This window comes from Uranotaenia lowii, chromosome 2 (assembly GCF_029784155.1).
Source record: "Uranotaenia lowii strain MFRU-FL chromosome 2, ASM2978415v1, whole genome shotgun sequence".
NCBI lineage: Eukaryota > Metazoa > Arthropoda > Insecta > Diptera > Culicidae > Uranotaenia > Uranotaenia lowii.
Window position 1 is genome coordinate 296,439,644 of NC_073692.1, and position 24,264 is coordinate 296,463,907.

The window sequence follows — 24,264 nt, forward strand, 5'->3', positions numbered from 1 at the left end:
AAGACTGTGTTACAAAATTAGATTGGGATCCAGAGTCTAGCAACACTCGGCATGCCAATAATTTTCCTTTAGATGGTACTATAGAATCGAGGCAGTGGGTAGCACGCACAGTGCTGAGTCAGAACACATGTTTCCATTTTCTAAAATATATATAATTTTATTCAAACAATTAACCAATGAATTAATTATGTAGTCATGTTATGGTAATTTACTCACGCTTAGTCTTAAGATTTTCATTCAAGGTGCGGTTGTTATCCCGGTGCAATGATGTGTGGTGTCTGCCTTTGCACTTTCGGCATAGTCCTCCTCGACATGATTCGGCTGTATGATTGGATGCAAGGCAATTGAAGCATAAACCAAACCGTTTGACCAATCGAAACTTTTCATCGACAGATTTCATCCTGTAACCGTCACAAACGCCCAAGAAGTGGTTGCCTTTACAAGCAGCACATTTGTTCTGATTTGATTTCACCACAAACGCTCTTGTTTCAGTTTTCACACGTTTAGGTGGACCGCTTTGATGATCAACTGTTGCCTTGCGTTTTGTTGGCATCGCATCAATAACTTGACAACGATCCAGAACAAAACCTTCAAGCTGCTCGTATGTTGGTGGAGAAATTCCGGACGCCGCTGTTTCCCATTGACGCCTAGTTGCAGGATCCAATTTATTTGATATCAGATGTATAAGCATCGCATCCCACGTCTGTACCGGTTGGGCTAAGCTTTCCAGACAGCGAAGATGTTTTCTTGCTGCGTCAAAGAGCTCTCGCAGGCCAGCGGCTGATTCTGATTCCATAGGCTTTAGTTCGAATAGTTGGCGAATATGCTGTTGAACCAATTGCTTTGGGTTATTGAATCTTCTATAAAGAAGGTCGTAGGCTATTTTATAATTTCCTTCGGTAGTTGGAAGTGAATCAACTATTGCCAACGCTGACCCTCTAAGGGAAACCTTTAAATATTCAAATTTTTGAATAATGGGTAACGGTCGATTGTGAATAAGTGAATTGAACTTATCAATCCATTCTAACCATTGATCATTCGCTCCAGTAAAGATTGGCAAATCAATTGTAGGCAACCTTACTGAATCTCGTTGGCCAGAAGTGGTTTCTGCTTTTTTAAGACTCGCAATCAATTTTTCGAACGTAGCCAACCCTGCAATGTACTTTAGTTCGATGTTGTCGCGAGCTTCCATTTCATCTGGAATAGATTGCTCTAACGAGCTTTGCACATTGTCATAGGTCCTGTAGCATTGTTTTAACATGTCACGTCTGGTTTCTAGTAGAACGACGTCGTTCTGGAAAGCATTGATGGTATCAATAATGTGCGTGATCCTGTTGCCCGAGTGATTCCGCTGAATAATGAGTTTGTTCACGTCCGGTGGGAGCACCTCCACTGCTTGTTTGTCGGAAGATTCCGAATCAACTTCTGCTTCTGGTTGATCATAGGGAACCTGCGACTCAATTTCGACACACCATGTGCTGGTTTGATCCTCGTTATTAGACATGACTGTAAATCGTTGAGGTAAAGATTAGATTGTTTCGAAGAAACGCATATTTTCTCCGGTTCTGTTCTGTTTGCCGAATGATTGAAAATTTACACGTGAGTGGACAGACTGGTCGTAGGTTGCTAGGCAACAGCTACGCTTGCTATGATACTCTTAGGAATTTAGGCTTCGTTCAGTTTTCGGGCCAATTCATTCAGATGAATTCCCTCTGGCATGTTTCGTTATCCATTTCGTTCTGAATTAGCCTACCCAATGTGAGGCCGTTTAACGCCATTTTGAAGAAGCTTCATGTTTTCTGCTTGCTTCTGAGGAGCAAAGAAAATTCATTCCAGGTTGTCTCTACAACAGCCACATCAACGCCATATTGTGAGAACGTGATTTTACGTTTCGAAGCATTTAGGTTTATGCCGACCCAGTATCGACTCTTGCCAATTCATATTTAAAGATATTTTGACCCAATGTCAAAATGTCCACATTTTGTGACGCTTGATCCAATATCAACTTTATAACATTATTCGACCCAATATCGAATCGGTGAGTGCTTCATAATCCTTTAATCCTATATTAAAGGCCATCATAATTATTGACCCAATGTCAATATAATTTAATTTGCAATCCAATTTTGCAATTTCTTGTTGAATTTTCAATCATTCACCTAAAACCTTAAAAAAAAGAATATATAATAATTACCCTATATTTGTATCCGGCTCGAATAGACCACTTAATATGTTCACTGTTTTATGTTGTACGTCCGAACTGAACACTGGTTGTAGGCGAAGTGAACTTAGAGAACGGACCGGATGTAGAACTGACCAGTCAGTGATGCCATCATGGAGAAAAGTTAACTGTATGCTACGTTGTTAGGGTTACTATATTATGTAATGAATATAAATCTTAACAACCGGTATCTGAACTTATCTTACAGGGTGACAAAAAAGTCCTGTCACACTTTTTTCGGGGTCGCCTGTATATAGCCTATACGTTGTACCTCTCTGGTGCCATCTATATGTCAAATGAAAGGGCTAACTTTGCTGCCTACAGTGGCAGAGTTTCGTTTCTGTGCAGTTTGTGTACATTAAGTTGTGATTGGCAGAGTTGAGAGCAGCTGTTATCGCTGAATATGTGAGAGGGTACAAACCCGGACACATATTCATCATATTCAAACACCTAAAACCGCTCGTAATCAACCGGAAAGTTCATAAATTGTTACCTAGAGACCAGAGGCACCAAGGACAAAACACGATCTGGACGACCAAGGTCTGTGAGAACTCCAAGGTTGAAAAAGATTATACGAGACCGGACTTGCGCGCCGCTTGCGACGACTTTCCGAGACGTCTGAAGCTGGTTAGATCAGAGGAAGGTGGTGTAATTCCGAGATATCGTCTGTGAAGTATCTTGATGAGTTACTGAATAAAGCTATGAAAGTCAGATTCTGATTTTCTTCTTATTCTTTGAAATATTGAGATTTTTCTGTGTGACCGGACTTTTTTGTCACCCTGTATACCCGATGCCGTGGTTGAATTCAAAAGGAATCTTTCGATTGCTTTATTCAACCAAGTAGGCTCACAACACATGTTAGAGTATTTTCGATCCCCTATCCCATCTATTTGTAGAAGATTATCACAAGAAAAAAGTAATTCAAAGAAACCTTTTCAAAATAGACTACGCGATGTCGTCTCACTTACCTTTTTCCACGGCTCTTCAAAAGTTATAACAGTTTGTTGATTTTGTTTTCTATAACATGAAAAGAAACAATTGAAAAATAACACTAAATTTTAAGAAATTTTCAATCGTACGTTTTAGGGAAAATTAATTGTGAGGATCATTAACATCATTCTGATCCGTACACAAAGCATTTTTTCCGTGATTTTAAGCCCAACGGGTTTATTCGTCCCAATATCCTCCGTGGCTTGTCGTTGTTGTTGTTTTTTTTTGTACACAAAGCATATCGAGCATCTGATCCAATCAACCAAATTACTTTTTAACTACATAGATATAGGTCGTTTTCCTAACGCCCAAGGCCCAAGGTTAGAAAAATTCATCACAGTTTGATGATTTTGTTTCTTTTTTCACATTCAGACAGATATTGATTTTTTCAGTTAAATAAATTTAATAACTCTTTAGATTTTGATTCTATATTAAATATTTAACCTCCTGAGAAACAACATGCGACAAATGATGTTGAGTTCTACAATAACAACAATAAGCAACATAAACAGTAGGGGAGAATGAGGATACTTGATCCCTGGGGATACTTGATTCCTTAGCTATATCTCGAAACTAAAATGTCTTACAAAGATCAAATGTTCTAGAAAAATATGCCAAAATGAGTAAAATAACAATGCTTGTAGTTTAAAAAAATTTAACAAAATAATTGTTTGAGTAATTGAACTTTGTTTGAAAAATTTCACAAAATGTAACTTGAAGATCTTTTTTCATCACTTTAAAATGTTCCTTACATGGGAAAATTATGAAAAAAAATTGTCTTCCAATGTATCAATCGTTCGAGCGTAAAATGAACTTCATAATGCCATATTTTCAAAACAATGTAAAACTCTCAACTTTTTTTCAGAAAAAGTTTTCTAAAGTGTTGATAATGGGTACAATTGATCCCCTAGAGTTGGGTACAATTGATCCCCCTTCCAAACGGAATATTCTTCTTCTGAATTGATCGTTATGATTGCTGATTACGACATTACTAATATTTATCCAAAAACTAATATTTATCAAACAATTGTCTGAAGAAAAGAGCAAAAATAATTAATTTTCTCTTAATTATAAAAAATAGCGCCTTTAAGTATGCAATGTTATTAGCGTTGAGACAAAGTTATAGAATTTTCTTCCTATGTCTACTATAAATAGTGAAATGAGACAAACATGACCAAAATAGTCGATTAACATTCTATCTTTGGGTTTTGTTTGATTTTTATACAAGGATTATTGCTTCCTGAATAAAAGATCAAGTCTCCTTCAATAGGGGATCAAGTCTCCCCAAACTTCAGAAAAATTGCAATTTTTTTACTCCCACGAAAATGCTTCTAGTTCATCAACGGGTTCAAGTATCGTTCTAATTTTTGGAGCATAGAAACTTGAAGTTACAAGCTGTCAGAAAATGTCAACGGCAATTTGCTAAATTTTTCCAAAAAGATATGGTGAAAATAAGAAAACGGGATCAAGTATCCCCACTCTCCCCTAAATTATGAGCCACTGGATATTCAATGGCAAAGGTATTGTACACCACGCGACAACCGTTTAAAATCTTCATAGAAATTTTGAGCTTCAAAACTAATTCATTTGCATGATTTATTTATGTTACTGTTGTGAGTTTTTATTACGATGAATGGAACGGAAATACCGAACAGAGAAAAACGGTTCTGAAATTTGAAAAGTATTTACAATACAGAATAGAATTATTTCGCCAACCCTTAAAAAATACGCAATATCCATGGAAACTCATATTGTCAGATATTCCACCTAATGATTTTAGTTTTTTTTTACGATTTTTAGAGCTATATCTTAATCTGGTTCGAGGTGTGAATATCTGTTTAAATCAGTGGTAATTAACAAGACACTGATTGATCTTTTTTCAAACACATTTTATGACTTCAGGGATAATGAATGCTCAAAGTAAAACTTCTATAATGTTTCTGTTTTTCATTGTTTATTGGTAAGTAGGTAGGTAACTTGAAATTCACAGATCATTTTACTGTCTCCACAGTTCGAGATATCAACCGTTTCAATCTATCTATAAAACACACTCGATTCCAACTCTCACTAATGGCATTCATCATTACGATATGCGTATCCTAGATTAATCTTGTACCAATCACGATTATCACTTGTTCCTGCGCTGAGAATTAAAAATCCATTACGAGCACACCTTGTACTGACGTCTGGGTGAAAATAAAGCTTGCGAGCAGTGTGTAGAAAGGCATCGTTTAGCTGATCATACTGAAAAGATAGACAGAACATAGAAATTATTGTTGAGTACAGCTCTAGTCAAAAGATCAACAATGGATGGTCTATTGGTAACGTAACTATTAAACACGTGGCTTGATGAAAGAGTTGCTGACAGGACAATTTACGAAACAGCTACGGGTCAAAACATAATGCAAACAAATCTTTCCAGAACTATCAAACGCTAAACATGCGAAATCTACATTAACTTCAGTTGATTTGAGACGATTATAACTTTGATTAGTTAACACTTAAAGATTTTCCCAAAAAAGTGGGTCCACTCAACTGATTTTCACCAATTTGATCTTGTTGAGTTACGTAAAGATTGTAGAACTTCATTTCATTCTTAATTCAAAATTTTTAGAGATATATGGGGAATTATTTTATTACCCGGTAATTTGCGCTGAGAGTCATTTCTGGTATATTTTTTCAGATTTACTAAATTTTTACTGTCTAAGATATTTAAGGTAAAAAATTTTCGTTAATAAAATTAAATTATAGATACTTCAAATGCAACATACCTTTGCCATTTTTCAACGGAAATCACGAAATAGCACATCAAAACGCATGCACGTTTTTTTCAGCTTTTCATAATGTCGAAGCATTTAAAAAAAAAATTAGAAGTAAATTTCTTCATGAAAAATCGTAAATAAGCTTTTTGAAGTTGTTTACATCGCGATATATTCTGCCAAAAATACCATGTTGTAGCCCATTTGATGTTGCAACACCGAAATGAATCACTCCTTTAAGGAATATGAAAGCTACCTTCAACTGGGAAATAATGCAACACTTTTTAACTTCAATGGATTCTAAAAACTCAACGTCGATAGATAAGCACACCACTTGTGCATCAAAAGTTTTAAAGTTGATAGGACATCAAATTGACGTAGTTAAAAAAAATTATGGGTTTTACCAGTTATTTTTTAATTTATAAAACATGCGATTTTCACCCCACTTAGAAAAAGGGATGAGTTGCAACATATTTAGTTTTTAATGAAAAATTAAATGAAAACGTTGGAAAATGTATATTTGTGAGGTCATAACGCATAAAGCACCAGTTTCAATAATTTTTGGTTTTGTTTCAATTAAATTTTACATTTTCTGTCAAGAATGTTTTTAAAGAAAAAGCATATGGGTGCTGCATACATTTAGGGGTGAAAAGCACTACAAAACATTCTACTACCGAAAATCCTCAAAATTAATGTTTGGATGGATGAAATTTTGAAATTAACAAACGCGGTATGCATAAAAATCATATTTCAGCGATTGTTAAAACAAAATTTAAAAGGTGAAGATTTGATTTGCATTTAGATGCATTTTAGCCCAGACGAATAACTTAATTATAAAAATATTTATTTAAAAAAATTAGGCGATTGTCCGAAAAATATTTTTACACTAACAGTGTTAGTATAGGATAATAAAAAGTTTGTATTTAGGTGGTATCATCAAGCCAATCCGCCATACTGGATAAAGTTTTTTACGGCATCGAAAAATGTCAAAATTTGTACATCTGTTGCTCGATTCTTAAATTTTCTGTGAGAATCAAAAACTTGGCTGGCAATTAAGAGGACAAACCATTCGAGAGAACGCTTGTGGTGATAGTGGCTGTCAGTACGCTCAACTACCGTGCTTTTTGCTGTTGAAGAACCATCCCACTCTGCTTATCGCACAGATGAACTTAACGCTCGCCGTTTTCTCTCGCTAATATACATACAAGTTGTAGGGATTTTCTAAAGATTCCGAAGAAATATGACCGTGCAAAGGAAATGCGGAGGAACCTGACAGTTTTTCGAAATACTTTCGAACAATTTTTACTCCAAACCTTTAAGTCAAATAAAATAAAATAAAATAAACACATTATAAAAATCAACGTTTTCCAGAATATGAAAACTGTAAAATTAATAATTGAAATACCCTTTAAAGGTTTTTTTACGGCAGCTGTAGGACAATAATTTTGAAAGCTTTTAAAATTAAAGGTTTGCACGACAATTTTGACACTCCAAGAAATTCAATGGTGTTCAGTTCGTTACAATTGGTTCAGTAGTGCCTGCGAGATCTGGCCTAACCAGTTTTTTCTTAGCTCAGGCCTTAGTGTAACCAAAATAGGGGTAAGCTCTTTAAGTGTTTACTCAATATTCATCAGATTGGTACTTCGACTTTGAGTTTGGCTCGTCTCATATCATTGACTGAAAACAAAATCTACTCTATAGGTTTTACATACAACAGAACCATTCAAGTCAACGACGGTGCCTCGTTGTCTGCATTTAGCGAAACCAAACTGCCGAAAATGTTGCGTTTCATCGGCAGAAGACTCTCGTCTGTAGAACGACTTTTGCTAAGCATATTGTTCTGCTTCCTCAACAGCAAAGGCGATTGCCGATTGTTGAGCGAATTGGTAGCGAGGGTTGTGCTAACACTACTACTGGCCGGTCGTCGGTTCAGGGACCAAGACGAACCGAGCCCGTCAGGCGAATACGGAAATGAACGAACTTTAAGGCTAGAAATTGCAAATTTTTTAAAATCATATATCCTCAAAACATCGAAAAACTCTGATATTTTTATAGAAGAAAAAAAACATAACACGGAATCCGACTTACTCTATGATCCGAGTCTGAGAAGCTCGTCTTTGGGATTGATCGGAGTGTCTGCTGTCCGCCGAACCCTTCCGAGATGCAAGTTTCACACTCTGAGTACCAGGCGAGCGATTGTTGTTTTCCCAGGAATTGTGTCTTTTAAGGTTGTTCGCAATCAAGTTGATGCTGCAAATTTTAAATAATTCCATTGTTAGTATGTTCTTTCGGCTTCAAAAGTTTAAACCAAACCAACCTGTCGCCAATTCTTCGTTTGTCCAGCTCCTTCTGCAGCAGTTCCGGGATTTTGTTCTCGTTCGCTGATACTCGTCCGTCCAGCGAATCGGTCTTGATCCGTCCAACGCTGCCCATGCTATCGCTGCTGGCACTGAGCGCATTTTGCCACACATTGGAGATGTCTTCGCCGCTGGCCGAGAGGTTCAACATTTCTGCCGAAAAGGTCGGCCTCGCGGGAATTATTGGCGAACGGCAACACACCCTAAAAGTAAAATCAATTTAGTAGCAAGAATTCAATACCTATTCACTTTTGAAGCTGATAAAATAGAAAATTTGAATCAAAAGTAGACTTAGCTTACTGAATTTTTAAACAGAATAAGCGAATCGAATAAGACCGAACCAACTCTCTGAACTGCACTTGTACAAACGAGATTTCAATTGATAAACTCCTTCCTTGCAGTGAAATGCAAAAGAATTCAGAGTTTATCAACTTAACGGAATAAATTAACTAGTAGAAACGCTTTCGTCTAACGAGTTAAAATACTTATAGAATTATCAATTGTTAACCATCAATAGCATGTTAATACCGAAGAAGACCACTTCGAGTGCTAACTTTTCCATTTTTGGTTGCTTACTCTATGTCTGACATGCCATCGTTGTAAAAAAAGTTTAATTGCGGAGTTGGTGTCAAATAAAAACTTCATCCAAGTGGCAGAACGAAATTCTCTGTAACAGAGTTTTCAAGCCTTTTGACATGATCTTTCAGTTTTAATTTATCTTTGGTTGAACAAGGCCTAAATTATAGAATTTAATCTGCAAAAACAGTCGAGTCGGACAAAAAAACCTAAATCCTCTCGTCTCAACCGACGAGAAAATCAAATAAGACGATATACTCATAAATTCGTAAGTTTGGTTTAAAAGAGTGGCTCCAGAGAGTGGCTCCGAGAGAAAATCATGCTTTATTAAAGAGTGTGATCTCAATCTGATTTACAAGAATTCGCGTATACACTTTTACATATTGTTTCAAATGGTATGTGTATTATCTTGATCTTTGATGCTTACGTTTGAAGATCATTTGAGCTTTTTCGACAGGGCTGGTTTATCATGTAAAGTAGGGTAGGGTTAAAGTACGACCGAGGAAGAATGACCTTAATGGGTTAAATTCCTATAGAAAAAAAATAAAAGTACGAGCTTAGTGCTATCATTTTTTTAAAAAATGCAGTTGTTCACCCAAAACAAACAAGAACAGCATTCGATTTCTTAGACTTATACCTCTCTTCTAAAAAATTACGAAGATAATCGAACGACGGATTTGTTAGGCAGTAGTGAAAATGCCTAACTTCTATTGAAACGAACTTTTATCCCAGCCCTGGGGCAAAAGTTCGAATGATGTGGGGTTAAAGTACGACCATTCAAAATTCCACTTTTCTGAATGAAGTCAAGTAAAGAATTATTTTATATCAATCTTTGCTTCCAGCAGCAGCTTCTGCATTCACTTCTGACACAAATCCCATGCATGGGCGACCAACCTGCACGAGTTCGGAATTCTTCAATAATTGCCCATATTTCACATGATTACGGAATCCAGTTTTCATCGTGGCTCAGATTTTTCTTTTGTACGAGCAGGTGATTGTAGAAACAGAAATATTAGAACAAAATTTCCGTTCAGATTGAATTTGGTGGTCTTTGTAAAGGGTGATACGGTCAAAATTTGGTCAAGGGAAAACGTGTGTAAATCGGTGAAATCGTTTATTTAAAAAATCAAATTAAATTTCTTTTTCAAGTTTAATTAGTATAAAATTCAGGAAAAATATTCAGTGAACTGCTGCTCGTCCTTAGCAGTGTTTTTGGTCTTCTTTAGGTTCCGCTTGACAATAGCCCAGTATTTCTCAATTGGGCGGAGCTCTGGCGTGTTGGGAGGGTTCTTGTCCTTGGGAACCACCTGCGGCGTACCACTCCATGGCAACCACGTAATGGCAAAATGCCAAATCCGGCCGTTACGTGGTTGCGTGGCAGCAGACGTTTATTCAAACACTCTTTCATGTAAATTTCTTGGTTGACACTGTCAGGCTTCGGACGGCTCCTGAGGTATCGCTCATAAGTGTAAGAGCAAAGCTTCACAAAGAGATGTGGAACCCACACTCTTGTGAGCGGCAAACCGCACACACTCTGCTCAAGCTTCCCGAAAAATAAATGATCGACACTCACTTACATGAGTGATGTGTGCTCCGCCAGTGTTGCTCTTAGAGTGTTCTCTTAGTGTAAGCACTCAGGGAAGTTAAGTGTGTTTTAGGAAACCGTCCTTCCCATCGTAACAAAACAGACGCTCGCAAATGGATTCTTTTAGGCAGCGCTTTGAAAACACAGCTCGTAAGCGCGTCTTTGCAGAGGTTCATATTCAAAAAATTTTATGAAATTAATGTAATGTTAAATAATCATTTTCACCTTAACTCAATCACATAAACATACATCAGTGTAACAATGAATTAATGGGGAAAATTCCATCAACCAATTTTCAAAATCAAACTTGTACGTACCTACATATTGATGAATGTTTGGTGCCAAATGTCTCAGATATTGCATTAAACGCCTGGCACTGCCTGGGCCAGATCGGACCACGAGTAGGGATCGCTTAACGAGCCTGAAGTTTGTATGGAATTTTGAGACATTTTTTTGGGAAGAAAATCCCCTCCAGTTGATTTCTTTTAAATACAGTTTTTCTTGAAGCTCAAATTATGACAAATATTTCATTCCAAGACAGTAATACGATTAAAGTTAGGATATAAAAGTTATTGAGCTTTAAAAACAGGCTAATATTTTAAAGGATGATATTCATCACTATTACAGAGGCGTCAGAATGTTCGACCGGCCCAACCGGAACGCTCAATTTGATATGAAAAATTGTATCGTATAAGAAATATTTTGATTATTTTTACTAAAATCGCATAACTACAGGGGCTGAGCATCATGTCTTTCAGTACTTTTTCGGTTGTTTGTTTTACACACTTCATAAAATTCATGAATTTGGAAATCTTCTAAGAATGACCCAAAGAAATTTTTTTATATAATTCTTGTCAAAATTGTTTCACAACTATCTGAGACTTTTTTTTATTTGATAAATTCATTAAATAAGCAACTTCAAACTTCAACACAATTCACTCTTACTCGAATAAAACACTTTGTTTAAATTACAGACAGTAAAACGATAGTTATCTTCATTCTCGATTTGAAAAAAAAAGCTTCAAACATATGTACAATGTTGTACAGTGTTGTGGTACGTACAATATTTTCTTTTCCTATAATTTAAATTATCGCAGTTAATTGTGTAACATCTTTGCTAAGAACTATATCAAAATGAGTCAATCCTATTTGGGAAATAATTGAAGTGTGTAAAAACTACAACCGAAAAAGAAAAGAAAGTCATGTTTCTTAGCCCCTGTAGTTATGCGATTTGAGTAAAAATTATCAAAAAAATCCTCAAATCCTCAATCCTCCTCCTTAAACAAAAGTTGTTAATAATCTTAAAACAAAGCTTTTGAGAATTTTCAGGGAAAAAATGGGGTTCCAGAGGGTTAATTTTTCTCAAAAGATATGATGAAAAATGAAAACGGAGATCAAATAATCCAACTATATTCTACAGTTTCGCCTGAACTACTCTGAAATATTTGTCATAATTTAAGCTTTAAGAAAAACCGTATTCAAAAGTAATCAACCGGAGGGGAACACGATAAAAAATTTCATGTTCCTCCCGAACAAAATGTCTCAAAATCCCATCCCCTTCCCGTGGTTCCGATCTTGCTCAAATTTGTTTTGAGATCTTGTACTAGGCCTAGGTACAATTTTAGCCTGCCACATATAACATTTTACTTTTTTTTTTAAATTTTCCAACAATTTTGGGGAACTCTAGTGGTCCTTCTATATCTTTGCAATCCTGGTACCCATTCATTATCCTATCCTATCCAACCGTTTTCCATGTAACAAAGCAGAAGTGTGAAATGTAGACAATAGCCGGCAACCCAAAGCATCCCCCCGGAAGAAGGCAAAGGAAAAGTGTTATCATGTACACATCTGTAAAAGTTTACAACAGTTTCAGACTTATCCAACTGCCAAGAAAACCGAAAATAAATTATTAAATTTTCCATAAGGATTGTACTTAAATATTTGAAAAAATATAAATACACCTTTAGTTTTACCGACAAATAACACAGAGTTTCAAAAGTCACAAAATGAAAAATTGACCAGAAAGTTAAAAATTATAAAAATAACGAAATAACCAAAAGAAAAAAAAATTAACTAAATAATATTTTACATCAAGTAAAGAGATGGGAATCGAACCCATGCCATCGGTTGACTAGCAATTACTATCTTACCACGCTAACCGCTCGGAAATTAAGAAAAATATCTTGAATTATTTATTATTGAAATTTCGTTTAGAAATTTTAGAAAGAAAAAAAACCAATTTACTTAATTTTATAACTCACAGTAATTCGAAAATAAATTACCTCAAAAAGGAAGATTTTATTTTTCTTGAAATATTTTCAATTTATTTTTTTTCGTTTTTTTTTAACCTATCCCAATTTTATGGAACTTTAACACACTCAGGAGAATAAACGTGCCTAATCCAAGATCGTTGGTGTCATTTTTATGATTTTAAAATAAGCCAAATCCAAAACAAAGATCTCGTAATGAAAATACTCCTTCAATTTGAAAACAATGTTTGAGTGGCTCCTGTATAAAAACGAAAAATAATAGCTTTTAATTCGAAGCAATCAACTTATGCATTAAAAATTAGACAAAATGGATGGTTTGCCGTATCGGTTTTTGTGACATGGTTTCCAAAAGCAGTATATATACAAAAATAAAATTTAAGCAGGTCATCACGCAATCATCGAAATCTCAAAATGACAAACTTCGCAATTTCGCATTTTCAAAAGTTGCAAATTTGGACCTAATCGAGAAGAGATTACCCCTTGACTGGTTAGGGAATAAAAGCTTGTTATTGAATGCCAATTTTTTAACCAAAACGTTTTGTTTATTCCGATTTTATGTTATTATCTTTTTAATTCATCTTCGGAAAAAACAGCAAAAAAATGAACCATAGCGAACAACACCATCAATTTTTTACTTGTACGCACTATGTGTACACTTCCAGAGTGCACTTTGGGAGACGCACTTATAGAGTACTCAGTTAAATATTGAGTGTTTCGTGAGTGACGAAAAACGCTCCCTGTGTGTATTGTCACTCTGCTCCAATCAACCAGTCTTGCTCCGCTCACAACAACATTGAAAGAGCGGAGCAGAAAGTTACACCGCTCTTGTATTGCTCTGAGATGCGTCCGAAGCCTGGTTGACAGTCCCGGAAGCTATGAAAATTCTGCTTTTCAAGCCACAGGTACAGATGGCTTGCCAAACCAGATATTTCTTCGCGAACTTTGACAGTTTCATGTGCTTGAAAATATCTGCTACCTTTCCCCTTCCTTTTGCCTGTCCCGGAAGCTGCTTGTAGTCGGCTTTGACGTAGGTTTCGTCGTTCATTACCACGCAGTCAAACTTCGTCAGCATCGTCGTGTACAGTCTCCGGGATCGCGATTTGGAGTCACTACCTTCTTGTAAGTCGATAATCCGGCTCGTTTTTCGGTTCGATGCACGGTTGTAGACGATACACCCAGCTTATTTGCGGCTTCTCGCAGAAAGAGGTTAGGGTTTTGCTTGAAACTACCGGCAACTCTCTTTGTCGTCTCAGCGGCTTCCGGTTTTCGATTTCCCTCCAATCCAGACTTCCTGGCTGTCGACAAACGATCCCCAAACACTTTAATTACATTTGTAACGTCTGATTTGGCAAGAAATAAGTCAAGTTGATATTGATAAAATTTTGACCGTATCACCCTTTATATCATTCGTACTTTTGCCCCTTCAGGATTTCTTATGATTCACAGTTTATTGTGCAAAGCAGAAACACATCAATGAAATTCTTTCTTCGTCATTGCTCGGAAACAACTAAATAGAGACATTAGCACTTCAAGCTTAGCTCATCAATCGTAAATTTTGATATTGACAGCATAGAAAATTTGTGGGTGAGAGTATCATATGATAACAGCTCATTTTTGATCGGGACAGCATATGTACCACCGGAAAAAGTCACGATGGATCAGTCATCGATTTACATGTTGACGCGTTATCAGCGGCTAGACAACGGCACTCTGCAACTAATCTGGATTCATGGTCAAAGCAACAGCAACATGGTATTAGAGTCTGCTTCAGTGATAAATACAGTTCAATACATGCCGCCGGTCGTGGCCTAGAGGATAGCATTCCAGTCTTCTAAGCCAGAGTCCATGAGATCGAATCCCGATCACGGCACATATAGTGCTCTTTCTGTGGTCTGGTGGTTTTAGCATTTGTAAGATGCTAGCCATAATATCCTTGAAAGATTGTACGCCTTAAAGTTAAGTAAATTAGATCTCTTCAAAGAAACATGAAGTTTCACTTAGATCCTATATGTGTGTGTTCGTTAAATACAGCTAGTGCTTCACTCTTGGATGGAATGACATTGAATGGAGTGAGTCAACGTAACGGGATACGAAACTCTCAAAATCGTACGCTGGATTTGGTTGCCTCGGATGATTTTATTTTGATTAGCCCCATAGATAATCGAAGCCAGCGATGTCGTTGTCCCTATAGACGTGTAGCACCCTCCTTTGGAGTTCGAAATTTCATTTCCGTGTCTCATCGCCCATCGCTATTGTTGAGAATTTCGATGCATTAGCTCGTGACTTCAATCGTGTGGATTTTGATACGATGAACCGTTTCTGTCTGGAGTTGACTGGTCTGACATTTAAAGTTGTACTGAAGTAGATGTGGGCGATGTGGCTGTTAGTACATTGAGCGCAATTCTAGATGACGCTTTTGAGGAATCCTTACACCTGGTGCGACCTCCTCTCCGACCCCCTTGTACTAATGATGCTCACTTCAAGCGGCTGAAAAAGATGCGTTCGAAATTGTTGCGGAGGTTTAGTAACTCTAGATGTCCATTCGTCAGAAGCTAATTGAACGCTGCGACTAAACAATACCGAATATACAATCGAATTTGCTATCGCGCGCCGTTATGTGGATCTTTTCAGAGTGAGCTTCGTCGCAATCCAAAAAAGTTCTGGAAATTTCTGAACTCCAAACGGAAGGATTCCAGGCTTCCAGCTACACTCCAATGAAACAACCGTATTGTCAATCGACAGGAGAATCAAAAATGATGTTGATTTTTCAGTACAAAATATTAAATTTTCCCATACAAACCTAAAAGTTCAAATTTACTCATGTAAACGTTACTTAAAAATTCTGTAAAAAATCATGGATGAGTTTTGAACCAAAATGAAGCTTTTTATACCCCAGGGTTTGAGAAATTACAAAAGGACCTTAAATCGACTCAGTCAAATAACACAGTGTAAAACACAGTTGGAAACAAATTCACTCTTCACTTGTTTTGAAGAACATGAAAACTTACAAACCCTCCAGAAGCGTTTTCCGATCTCATCGAAAAGTTGCTTTTGGCTTCTTCGGGAGTTTCAAAACAAATTTTAAACATTTCTGATATTTCGAAAATAAAATACTTTTTATATGGTTTATAAATCGTAAACCCCTCGGAATTTTCCTTCCATTTCAAAGTTGTAGATAAAAATAACAGCTATCAACATGTAGAGGTAATTTCTAGGGAAAATTCATCCAGGGTCCCAAAATTACAAAAAAGTCTTAAAATTTATAATTTTTTGCTAATTTTTTTGAAATTTTACAATGCTTGAATCAATTGATGAAGTTTATTTGACTTCGTTTGTTCAACAAAATGTGTATTTTATCTAGATTTACAAGTTTGCTGAAGATATGTATACGAAAATTCAAAATAAGCAATATTCTTCAGTTATGCTTAAAAATGTGTACAAATTTTATTAACGAGTTTCAACCTGTTCTCAAAATTTAAACTTGGAATCTCAAAAACTAGAACAAACTGGAAAAAACTAATAAAATATTTTTCTAAATTTTCAGGGATTTAAGGACTTTACTCGAAAAAATATAAGCACCTTCTATCACCTTAATATATGATATGGGCGAAATTCTGTGACTATCTGGCAAGTGATTTGTTGGATTGTTTTCAAATAAGAAGCTTCGACCGAAAATTTTGGGAATGATTTGCTCAATCTGTGGTGTAGCATTTTTTCGAGTACAGTCCTCAGCAAGGCCTATTTTTTCCACTACTTACGAATTCACATCCTCCAACTTTTTGAGCAGTCTTTCGTTCTCCCGACAGACCAGTTCCTGGTCACGCATCACCATGTCCCTGGTGCTGTACAGTTCGGAATTCTCCGTCCGCAGGGCTTGATTCTCCAGCATGTACAACTTGACCAGTTCCTTGAGCTCGTTGCTTTCCATATCGGTTATCTTGTCGAGATCGACCTTTGGTGGTGTTCGAACTGCCGCAGGCCGCCGTTCGAGGAAGTCTATCTGGCTGTTGATTTCCTGGGATTCCGACTGCAGATTCAGCGCCGATCGAAGGTGTTCATTTTCCACCTGTAGTGCTCCGATTTCCCGCTTCAGGCTCAGAATCAACGCTTCCCTCGGGTCCATCACGATGATCGGTTTGGTTCGAATCTTTTTCGCTCGAGCGGCATAGCGTAGCGTGTTCAACGTTTCGGTTATGTTCGATCGAGCCGGAGATATGCAGGCAATCTGGAGATAAAATGCATTAAAGTGGTTTGAGGTTATCTAAGAAATTGTTCCCTACCATTAGAGTAACGCCATTACCAGCTAAGCTGTCTGCCAGCAACTTGGTCAGCTTACTATCCCGATAGGGTATATGTCCACTGCGTTTTTTGGAATCACTTAATGACGCTATACAGTAACCTAAATTATTGAGACAATCCTATAATAAATTATCCTTTATAAATTAAAAAAAACTCAACCCTTTACCTAGAACCATCAAACTTTTGTTAATGTTATTTGCTTCCTCCAGGGTTTTGCCCTCGCTGTGCGTCTTCTTGGTCATTTCACTGCCAGCCAGATCGACAAAGTTTATCTTGCCCTGCTTGGAGATGAAAACTCCCCCTTCCGCTTGCTGTTCCGAGGTAATGTGAACCGTTAGGATTGTATGGCTCCGGGACGAGTAGTCATTCATCGAGTGGCATCCGACGGATCGATTCCGCATACCTGTCGAGATTCGATGGAAAGTTGAGTATCCAATTACCATGTGATGTGCAAACCGTCTCAGCTGAATTATTGATTCAGCTCAATCAATCCATCACACTCCACGTGTTGAACACACTTAGTCATCGAGCGTAACGACCACTTCTTGCTTACCTTCTTCCAATACTGCAAGTAAATCGTCCAGCTCCTCACAATCAACGGTGAAAAGATTTTCCACGAAAAATCCACGCGATTTCTTGGACCATCGGACAGCCAACGGTTTCCGGGCAGTTCCTGGGTTCAGCAAATCGATAACCTCAAAAAAGAAAAAAAACATATGCCAAGGTCAGGGAAAAGAACATTTCACATGAGCGCCTTCCGGGATTTGCGTCTGACAATTTTAATTGCAGCACACCTGTGCATATTGAATTGATTCCAATTTATCAATGTCGTAAGGCTGTTATTGTTTAGTTTGACATATGGGCATGCTTCAACAGGATGCAGCTACATGGTTAATTTTTTATTATTACGTTTGAATAACTGTAGCACGGTACATGTTCATTTGAATTTTTAATCGTGAAACAAATCAATTTTAATCAATTGTCTAGGGATGACATATGGTCGGATGAATAATTCTCCCATCCCATGGCATAAAACAATCACAAAAGCTCGAAAGTTTTGTGTTTTACGTATAATTAAAAATAACGGAGAGATTTCGATCTTGAGCAATTTTTATTTCGACTCAACTAGAATTATTTCACCACATGTGTAGAGTTAGGGTGGCCCAAAATTGTACTATGTCTGGGATTTTGGGGGCTCAAGCTTCAAATGATAGCTAAGGGTATAAGAAACAAACTTTTGTAAGGCAGCGACTCAGAAAAAGGATGTTTAGAGGTCGCACTGGTTCGATTTTTGGAAAAAGGCAATTTCGACATTCTGTCCTAATAACATTTTCAGATCTTGAAAAAGTTTCAAACATGTGTCTTTAATATTTTTAATTTTTTTTTATAATGTAAAATTTACACTAAAAATTTATTGGGACTGTTTTGGACTCTCAATTTGTATGTATGATTTTTTAAATTACGCAATGCTATGATTTTTTGTAAAAAAATAATTAAAATTAACAAAAAAGTGTACTTTGGATTAAGATTTTTAATCAACATTGAATTCAAAAAATGCGCGACGTTATGATGTGCAACTTTGCACAAGATAGTGTATAGCTATGACTTGTCATTTCAAAGTAATTCAAGTTTCACTGTTTAAAAAAGTCACAATTTTCAAATTTTTGCTAAGAATTGCTTTATATTATGCTGTGAATGAGTTTCGAGCAATCCAAACTTCTGATATCAAACTTTTTCATCCTTTTATTGATCTTTGAATCAGCCTAAACAAGCATGACTAGTTTCTAGATTTTAATTTTAAATTTATTTAGTGGTTGTAGCCATAACACATTCTTCAAACCGTCACCCAAATATGGGTAACACGACCTTCAATCAATAAAAAATCTAGAAACTTGGAATGGTTATTTCTGGTGATTTAAGGATCGATAAAAGGATGAAATAATCTGATATCAGGGGTTTATTTGGTTCTTAGATTGCTCGAAACTCATCCACAGCATAATATAAAGCAATTCTTAGCAAAAATCTGATAATTGTGACTTTTTTCCACAGTGAAACTTGAATTACTTTGAAATGACAAGTCATAGCTATACACTTTCTTCTGCAAAGTTGCACATCATAACGTCGCGCATCTTTTGAATTCAATGTTGATTAAAAATCTTAATCCAAAGCACACTTTTTTGTTAATTTTTAGAGATGTACCGAATAGTGGTATTCGGCGAACGGCCGAATACCGAATATTGACCATTTCAACTATTCGGCCAAACGAATATTCGGCCGAATATTCGGTCGAATATTCTGTTGAGTTTTCAATAGAAATACTTCTATTTCTACTGTTGTTTCTAGTAGAAATCTTATATTTCTGCCATCTTAATGTCTCTCATGTTTTTAAGTCGATCATTTCCAACCAGATGTATCAGATCTTTTTTAAGTAGATGTCTCTTTAATCTTCAAAATGTCACCATTAGCTGGAAGGACATCGGGTGACTCGTAGCTTCTAGGACGTTTATCACAAAAGAGATTCCATTCCAGTGATATCTGGGACAAAACATGTCAATACATGTGTAAAGCTATTGGAAATATCTTTTTTTTATCGGATTAGATGAATGCCTAATTTTTGCTAGATGTCATCAAAATAGTTGCCAAAAAAAACGATGGTTTTTAACCTTAAGCATTCAACATTTTCTAGGACACGTATCCACACGCCCGGCCTGAACGACTTTTTGAAAAACTTGTAAAAAAAGGGAAAATCTGAACAGAGACTAGGCATTGTTCTCAAACATAGATACAAGAGGGAAAAGAAATAAAATGACTTGAAATTTGTAGTTTTCATCGAATTAAAACAGCAGGGTTCAAATCGTACCTAACGAATAATTTTACTCTAAACATCGTTTGGTAACAGAAAAATTAACAAATTTCAAAAAGATATTTGATTTTTTTAATTTCTGGGGGGGGGGGGGGGGTAAACCCGGGTAAAATCCGGAAAATTTGAAAAAAAAACATGTGGCCCTCCTGGTCAGATTTAACTTTTCTCTTATTCTTTATTTGGTTTATTGGCAAGCCTAGATATATCAAGAAAATTTGGAATGAATTATAATCAAAGTATAAATCTATGTACAGTGAAAAATACACGGATACATCTAAAATGCTTTAATGAAATTATAAGTTTTTGATGATTTTGAAGGTTTTTCAACATTACTTTTGAATATTTAATAAATTATTCAACATCAGTTGAAAAAATTCAGAAATTTGTTTTTGTATATATAAAAAACAATAAATATTCGGCATATTCGGCAGAATACCTAGCTCAACTATTCGGCGAGCCGAATATTCGGCTTAACGGTTTTTTGGCGGTATTCGGCGCCGAATATTCGGCCGTCCGAATATTCGGTACATCTCTATTAATTTTAATTGTTTTTTTTTTTTTTTTAAACCATAGCATTGCGTAATTTAAAAAATCATACATACAAATTGAGAGTCCAAAACAGTCCCAATAAATTTTTAGTTTTAATTTTACATTATAAAAAAAATTTAAAAAATATTAAAGATACATGTTTGAAACTTTTTCAAGATCTGAAAATGTTATTAGGACAGAATGTCGAAAAAATTGCCTTTTTCCAAAAATCGAACCAGTGCGACCTCTAAACATCATTTTTCTGAGTCGCCGCCATATAAAATATTGTTTCTTACACATTAAGCTATCATTTGAAGCTTGAGCCCCCAAAATTCCAGACATAGTACAATTTTGGGCCACCCTGTTGTGGACAAAACTTCGGCTTAGGTGTAGTTTCTTACCCACATCCCGAACGGAGGCGTTCGGGTTTCGGCTGCGATTTCGCGATTCCCACCGTTTTATCGATGGAACAATGCGAACGATCCTTGTTCTCGTGATGAATGCGCAAGATTTTATCACGCACGAGCTGTTCTTTCGACTCCATTTCCGCGAGTTTTGATCACGAGACTTTAAAACTTGCAGAATTTAAACAATGCACTATGAACTAAATCCACCCAAATTTTCATTAAATTCTACTCAACGGTTGAAAAGTTAGAGCAATTTCATAGTGTGGCAATTTCATCGTGGACACCCTTTAATATCTTTAAATTAATATTTGAGAAACAAATTATAAAACCAATTCATATACAAACTTGAGAAACAAAGTTACAATCACAGCCAAGAAGGAATTGCTAATTTTCTTGTACCTATGTTGTATGTTGGTTATCCACCATGAGTGCACGGATTCACCGCAGTTTCTGCCTAAGTGCTTACATTCATTCTTAGATTATTGAGTTCAATGTTTCAATGTTTCTCTCTAAGTATTTTTTTGATTTCAATAATTTCCGGTATTTGCTCTGGTATTATCCGGATGAAATTAAGGATGTTTTTCTCAAGTCTTTTATTCAATTTAAGTGAACAAGAATTATAAATTCCTCACAAATAACGGTAAAGTTTAAATTAAAAGCAATATACCGTCAAACGGGGCATCATGAAACAGCGGGTGTTCGGATTTTGAACGAAACGATTTTTGAAATCTACTTATTTTAGTGTGTAGATCAAAACTAGAATACAAATTTTATTTTTACTCATTGTAGGCGCTACAATTTAGAACAAATTACTCACGATAAGTTTCGAACCTCGTGCAGATTTTTACTGCCTTTCTGAATCTCGCTTTATGGATCTAGCTCAAATCTAATCTCCTACGAAACCAAAACAAGTCAAATCGAAATCTATTTAGATAGGTATAATTTTACTTACGTTCGATTATACAATAATAAATTTAATCTGTGATAATTTTCATCTGTGATACTAGATTTAAGCACTAGAATAAGTAGGAACAATTTTCAATTCAATGGCTGCACTTGTTAACTACGCATCAATTTTGCAAATCATTTTTCGAATGACAGGAGAAACCTTCAAACGTCTCAGCTAAACTTCATTGGCGCCCGCTTGCAAGTTATTCGGTAGGTGTTAGCTGCTCGGCGGTTCCCAACAGCGGGGTTGGATGCAACATTTATATAACACCACACTGAATCATTTTTTATTTTAATGTATTGTAATAAAGTCATCTTTTAATGATTACTAAATGATGATGACATAATTTCTCGCATCTTAAGCTAGTTTTTTAAAGTTTTTTATTTTTATATAAAATTTAAAAAATCGAGCAATAAATGTACAAATTTTAACATTTTTCGATGGCGTAAAAAACTTTACCCAGTATGACGGATTGGCTTGAAAATATCATCTACAAACTTTTTACTGGTTTCCTCATGCTATACCAACACTGTTGGTGTAAAAATATTTTTCGAGCAATCACTCACGGAAAATAAAAAAAAGGTAAAATTTACCTTTTTGCGAGGTGATTTTTTTCCACCCCTTTTTCGAGGTAAATTTTACCTTTTTTTTATTCACCTAGCGAAAAGGTAAATTCTACCTTTTTTAAATTCAGCTAGCAAAAAGGTAAATTTTACCTTTTTCGCATTCACCTAGCAAAATAGTAAACAATACCGTTTTCCCATTCACTGATTTAAAAGGTAAATGCCAGTTCGTTTGATGGGTTTCCTCAATAAAAAATAAAACAAAATTCATTCAAAATTTGATATTTATTTTAAATAAATTGGGACTTTCACCTGATATTAGAATGTATCACCGTTTTTTAAAAAATGTTGAGGCAAGTCCTTTCTTTGCCAAGCTCGTGACAATTCGGCTTTCGTGTTCTCCCGAGCCACCATGGCCGCTGAATCCTTCTGCATTGCGTTAACAACATTCATGTCCTTCTTCGCTATGTGGGCTGGTCTGAAACAAAAGCAAAGTTTTTAACGAGATAATGATATCTAAGAAAACACTTACCATTCTGTTCCGATTTTCACATTTGGGTACGAAGCAAAACTTCCTTCCTGAACGACAAAACAGCTTAACCTCAATAAACGCGTTTGGCAAATAGTTATTTTTTTCGAGATGAATTGTACCGTTTTGTTTAGCTCAATCCAGGTCAACTCCACCTCGCTACGAGGTAAGTTTTACCTTATTTGGTTTTACCTTTTTTTCTAGGTGAATTATACTTTTTTATTCAGCTCAATTCAGGTGAACTTCACCTCGCTACGAGGTAAGATTTACCTTTTTTGGATTCACCTTTTTCCTCGGTGAATTGTACCGTTTTTCCAACCTCGATTCAGGTAAGTTTTACCGCGCTGTGAGGTGAGTTTCACCTCGAAGAGGTAGAAGTTACCTTTTTGACTTTCACGAGCGTTCACCTTGGCTATCTCGGTAAATTTTACCTTTTTATTATTTTCCGTGCTCAATTTTTTTAAATAAATATTTTTATAACTCAGTTAGGTGTCTGGGGTAAAATGCAACAAAATGCAAATCTAAGAAAAACCTTGTAAATCTCGATTTCATGTGCTGAAATATGAATGTTTTGTATCACGCGTTTGAAAACATTGAAATTTCATTCACAGAAACATTTATTTTTATGATTTCAGCATGCAGAATTTTTCGTAGTATTATTAAACCCCTAAATGTATGCAGCATCCTTATTTTCCGAAAAAATGTGAAAATTAATTTTAACAGACCAAAAAATTACTGCAATTGGTGTTTTCATGCGTAATGGTCTTTAAGGCATCGCAAATATATTAAAAACCATGAATTTTCATACGTGTTCATATGATTTTTCATTAAAAACAAAGTTTGTTGCAAGTTACCCCATTTTATAAGGAGGGTGAAAATTGCATGTTTTTTGAAAATTAAAAATAACTGAAGAAACCAATAATTTTTCTAACTACGCCAATTTGATGTCCCATCATTCTTAAAACTTTTTGTGCACAAAGGGTAGGATTAACTGTGAACATAAGTTTTTTAGAAGCCATTGAAGCTGAAAATTGTTGCATGTTGTCCCAGTTGACGGTACCTTGCAATTGTGCAAGACATTAAAACTTAGTTAAAATAGGTAGTTGTTTTTCTTTGTTCTACCTGTGCTGTGCTTCAAGTCTTCATTCAAAAACTGATAATCAAGTACTGTAATTTGACCAAATCTTGAAAAAGCTAATACAACGAAATTTAATTCGCCGTAAAAGCCTTAACTTTATTTACTGTTGAGAAAATATGCATATTCAAAACATAATGCTTCATTCGCTGAGAACTCCTAAAATATTTTCTTTATTCTATAAATAAGAGAACGTGATGTATATTTTGTTGTGGATAGACATTCAGGATTTT

General features: G+C 35.8%; 1 protein-coding gene across 7 annotated transcripts in view; it reads right to left on the bottom strand.

Annotated features, from left to right (window-relative positions):
- Positions 1-5,156: 5,156 nt before the first annotated feature.
- The window catches only part of LOC129747357 (kinesin-like protein KIF12), an 83,866-nt gene continuing 64,758 nt past the window's right edge, over positions 5,157-24,264 (bottom strand). For 6 of the 7 annotated variants that reach the window (XM_055741514.1, XM_055741513.1, XM_055741511.1 and 3 more), the window contains 8 exons: positions 17,611-17,752; positions 17,224-17,460; positions 17,039-17,157; positions 16,517-16,983; positions 8,288-8,530; positions 8,059-8,220; positions 7,683-7,958; positions 5,157-5,455 (listed from right to left, as the gene is read on the bottom strand). In XM_055741514.1, coding sequence (XP_055597489.1) covers positions 7,694-7,958; positions 8,059-8,220; positions 8,288-8,530; positions 16,517-16,983; positions 17,039-17,157; positions 17,224-17,460; positions 17,611-17,752 — 1,635 coding nt within the window. In that variant the 3' untranslated portion in view covers positions 5,157-5,455; positions 7,683-7,693. The remainder of the gene's footprint in view (positions 5,456-7,682; positions 7,959-8,058; positions 8,221-8,287; positions 8,531-16,516; positions 16,984-17,038; positions 17,158-17,223; positions 17,461-17,610; positions 17,753-24,264) is intronic. The other variant, XM_055741516.1, reaches the window with a different exon arrangement.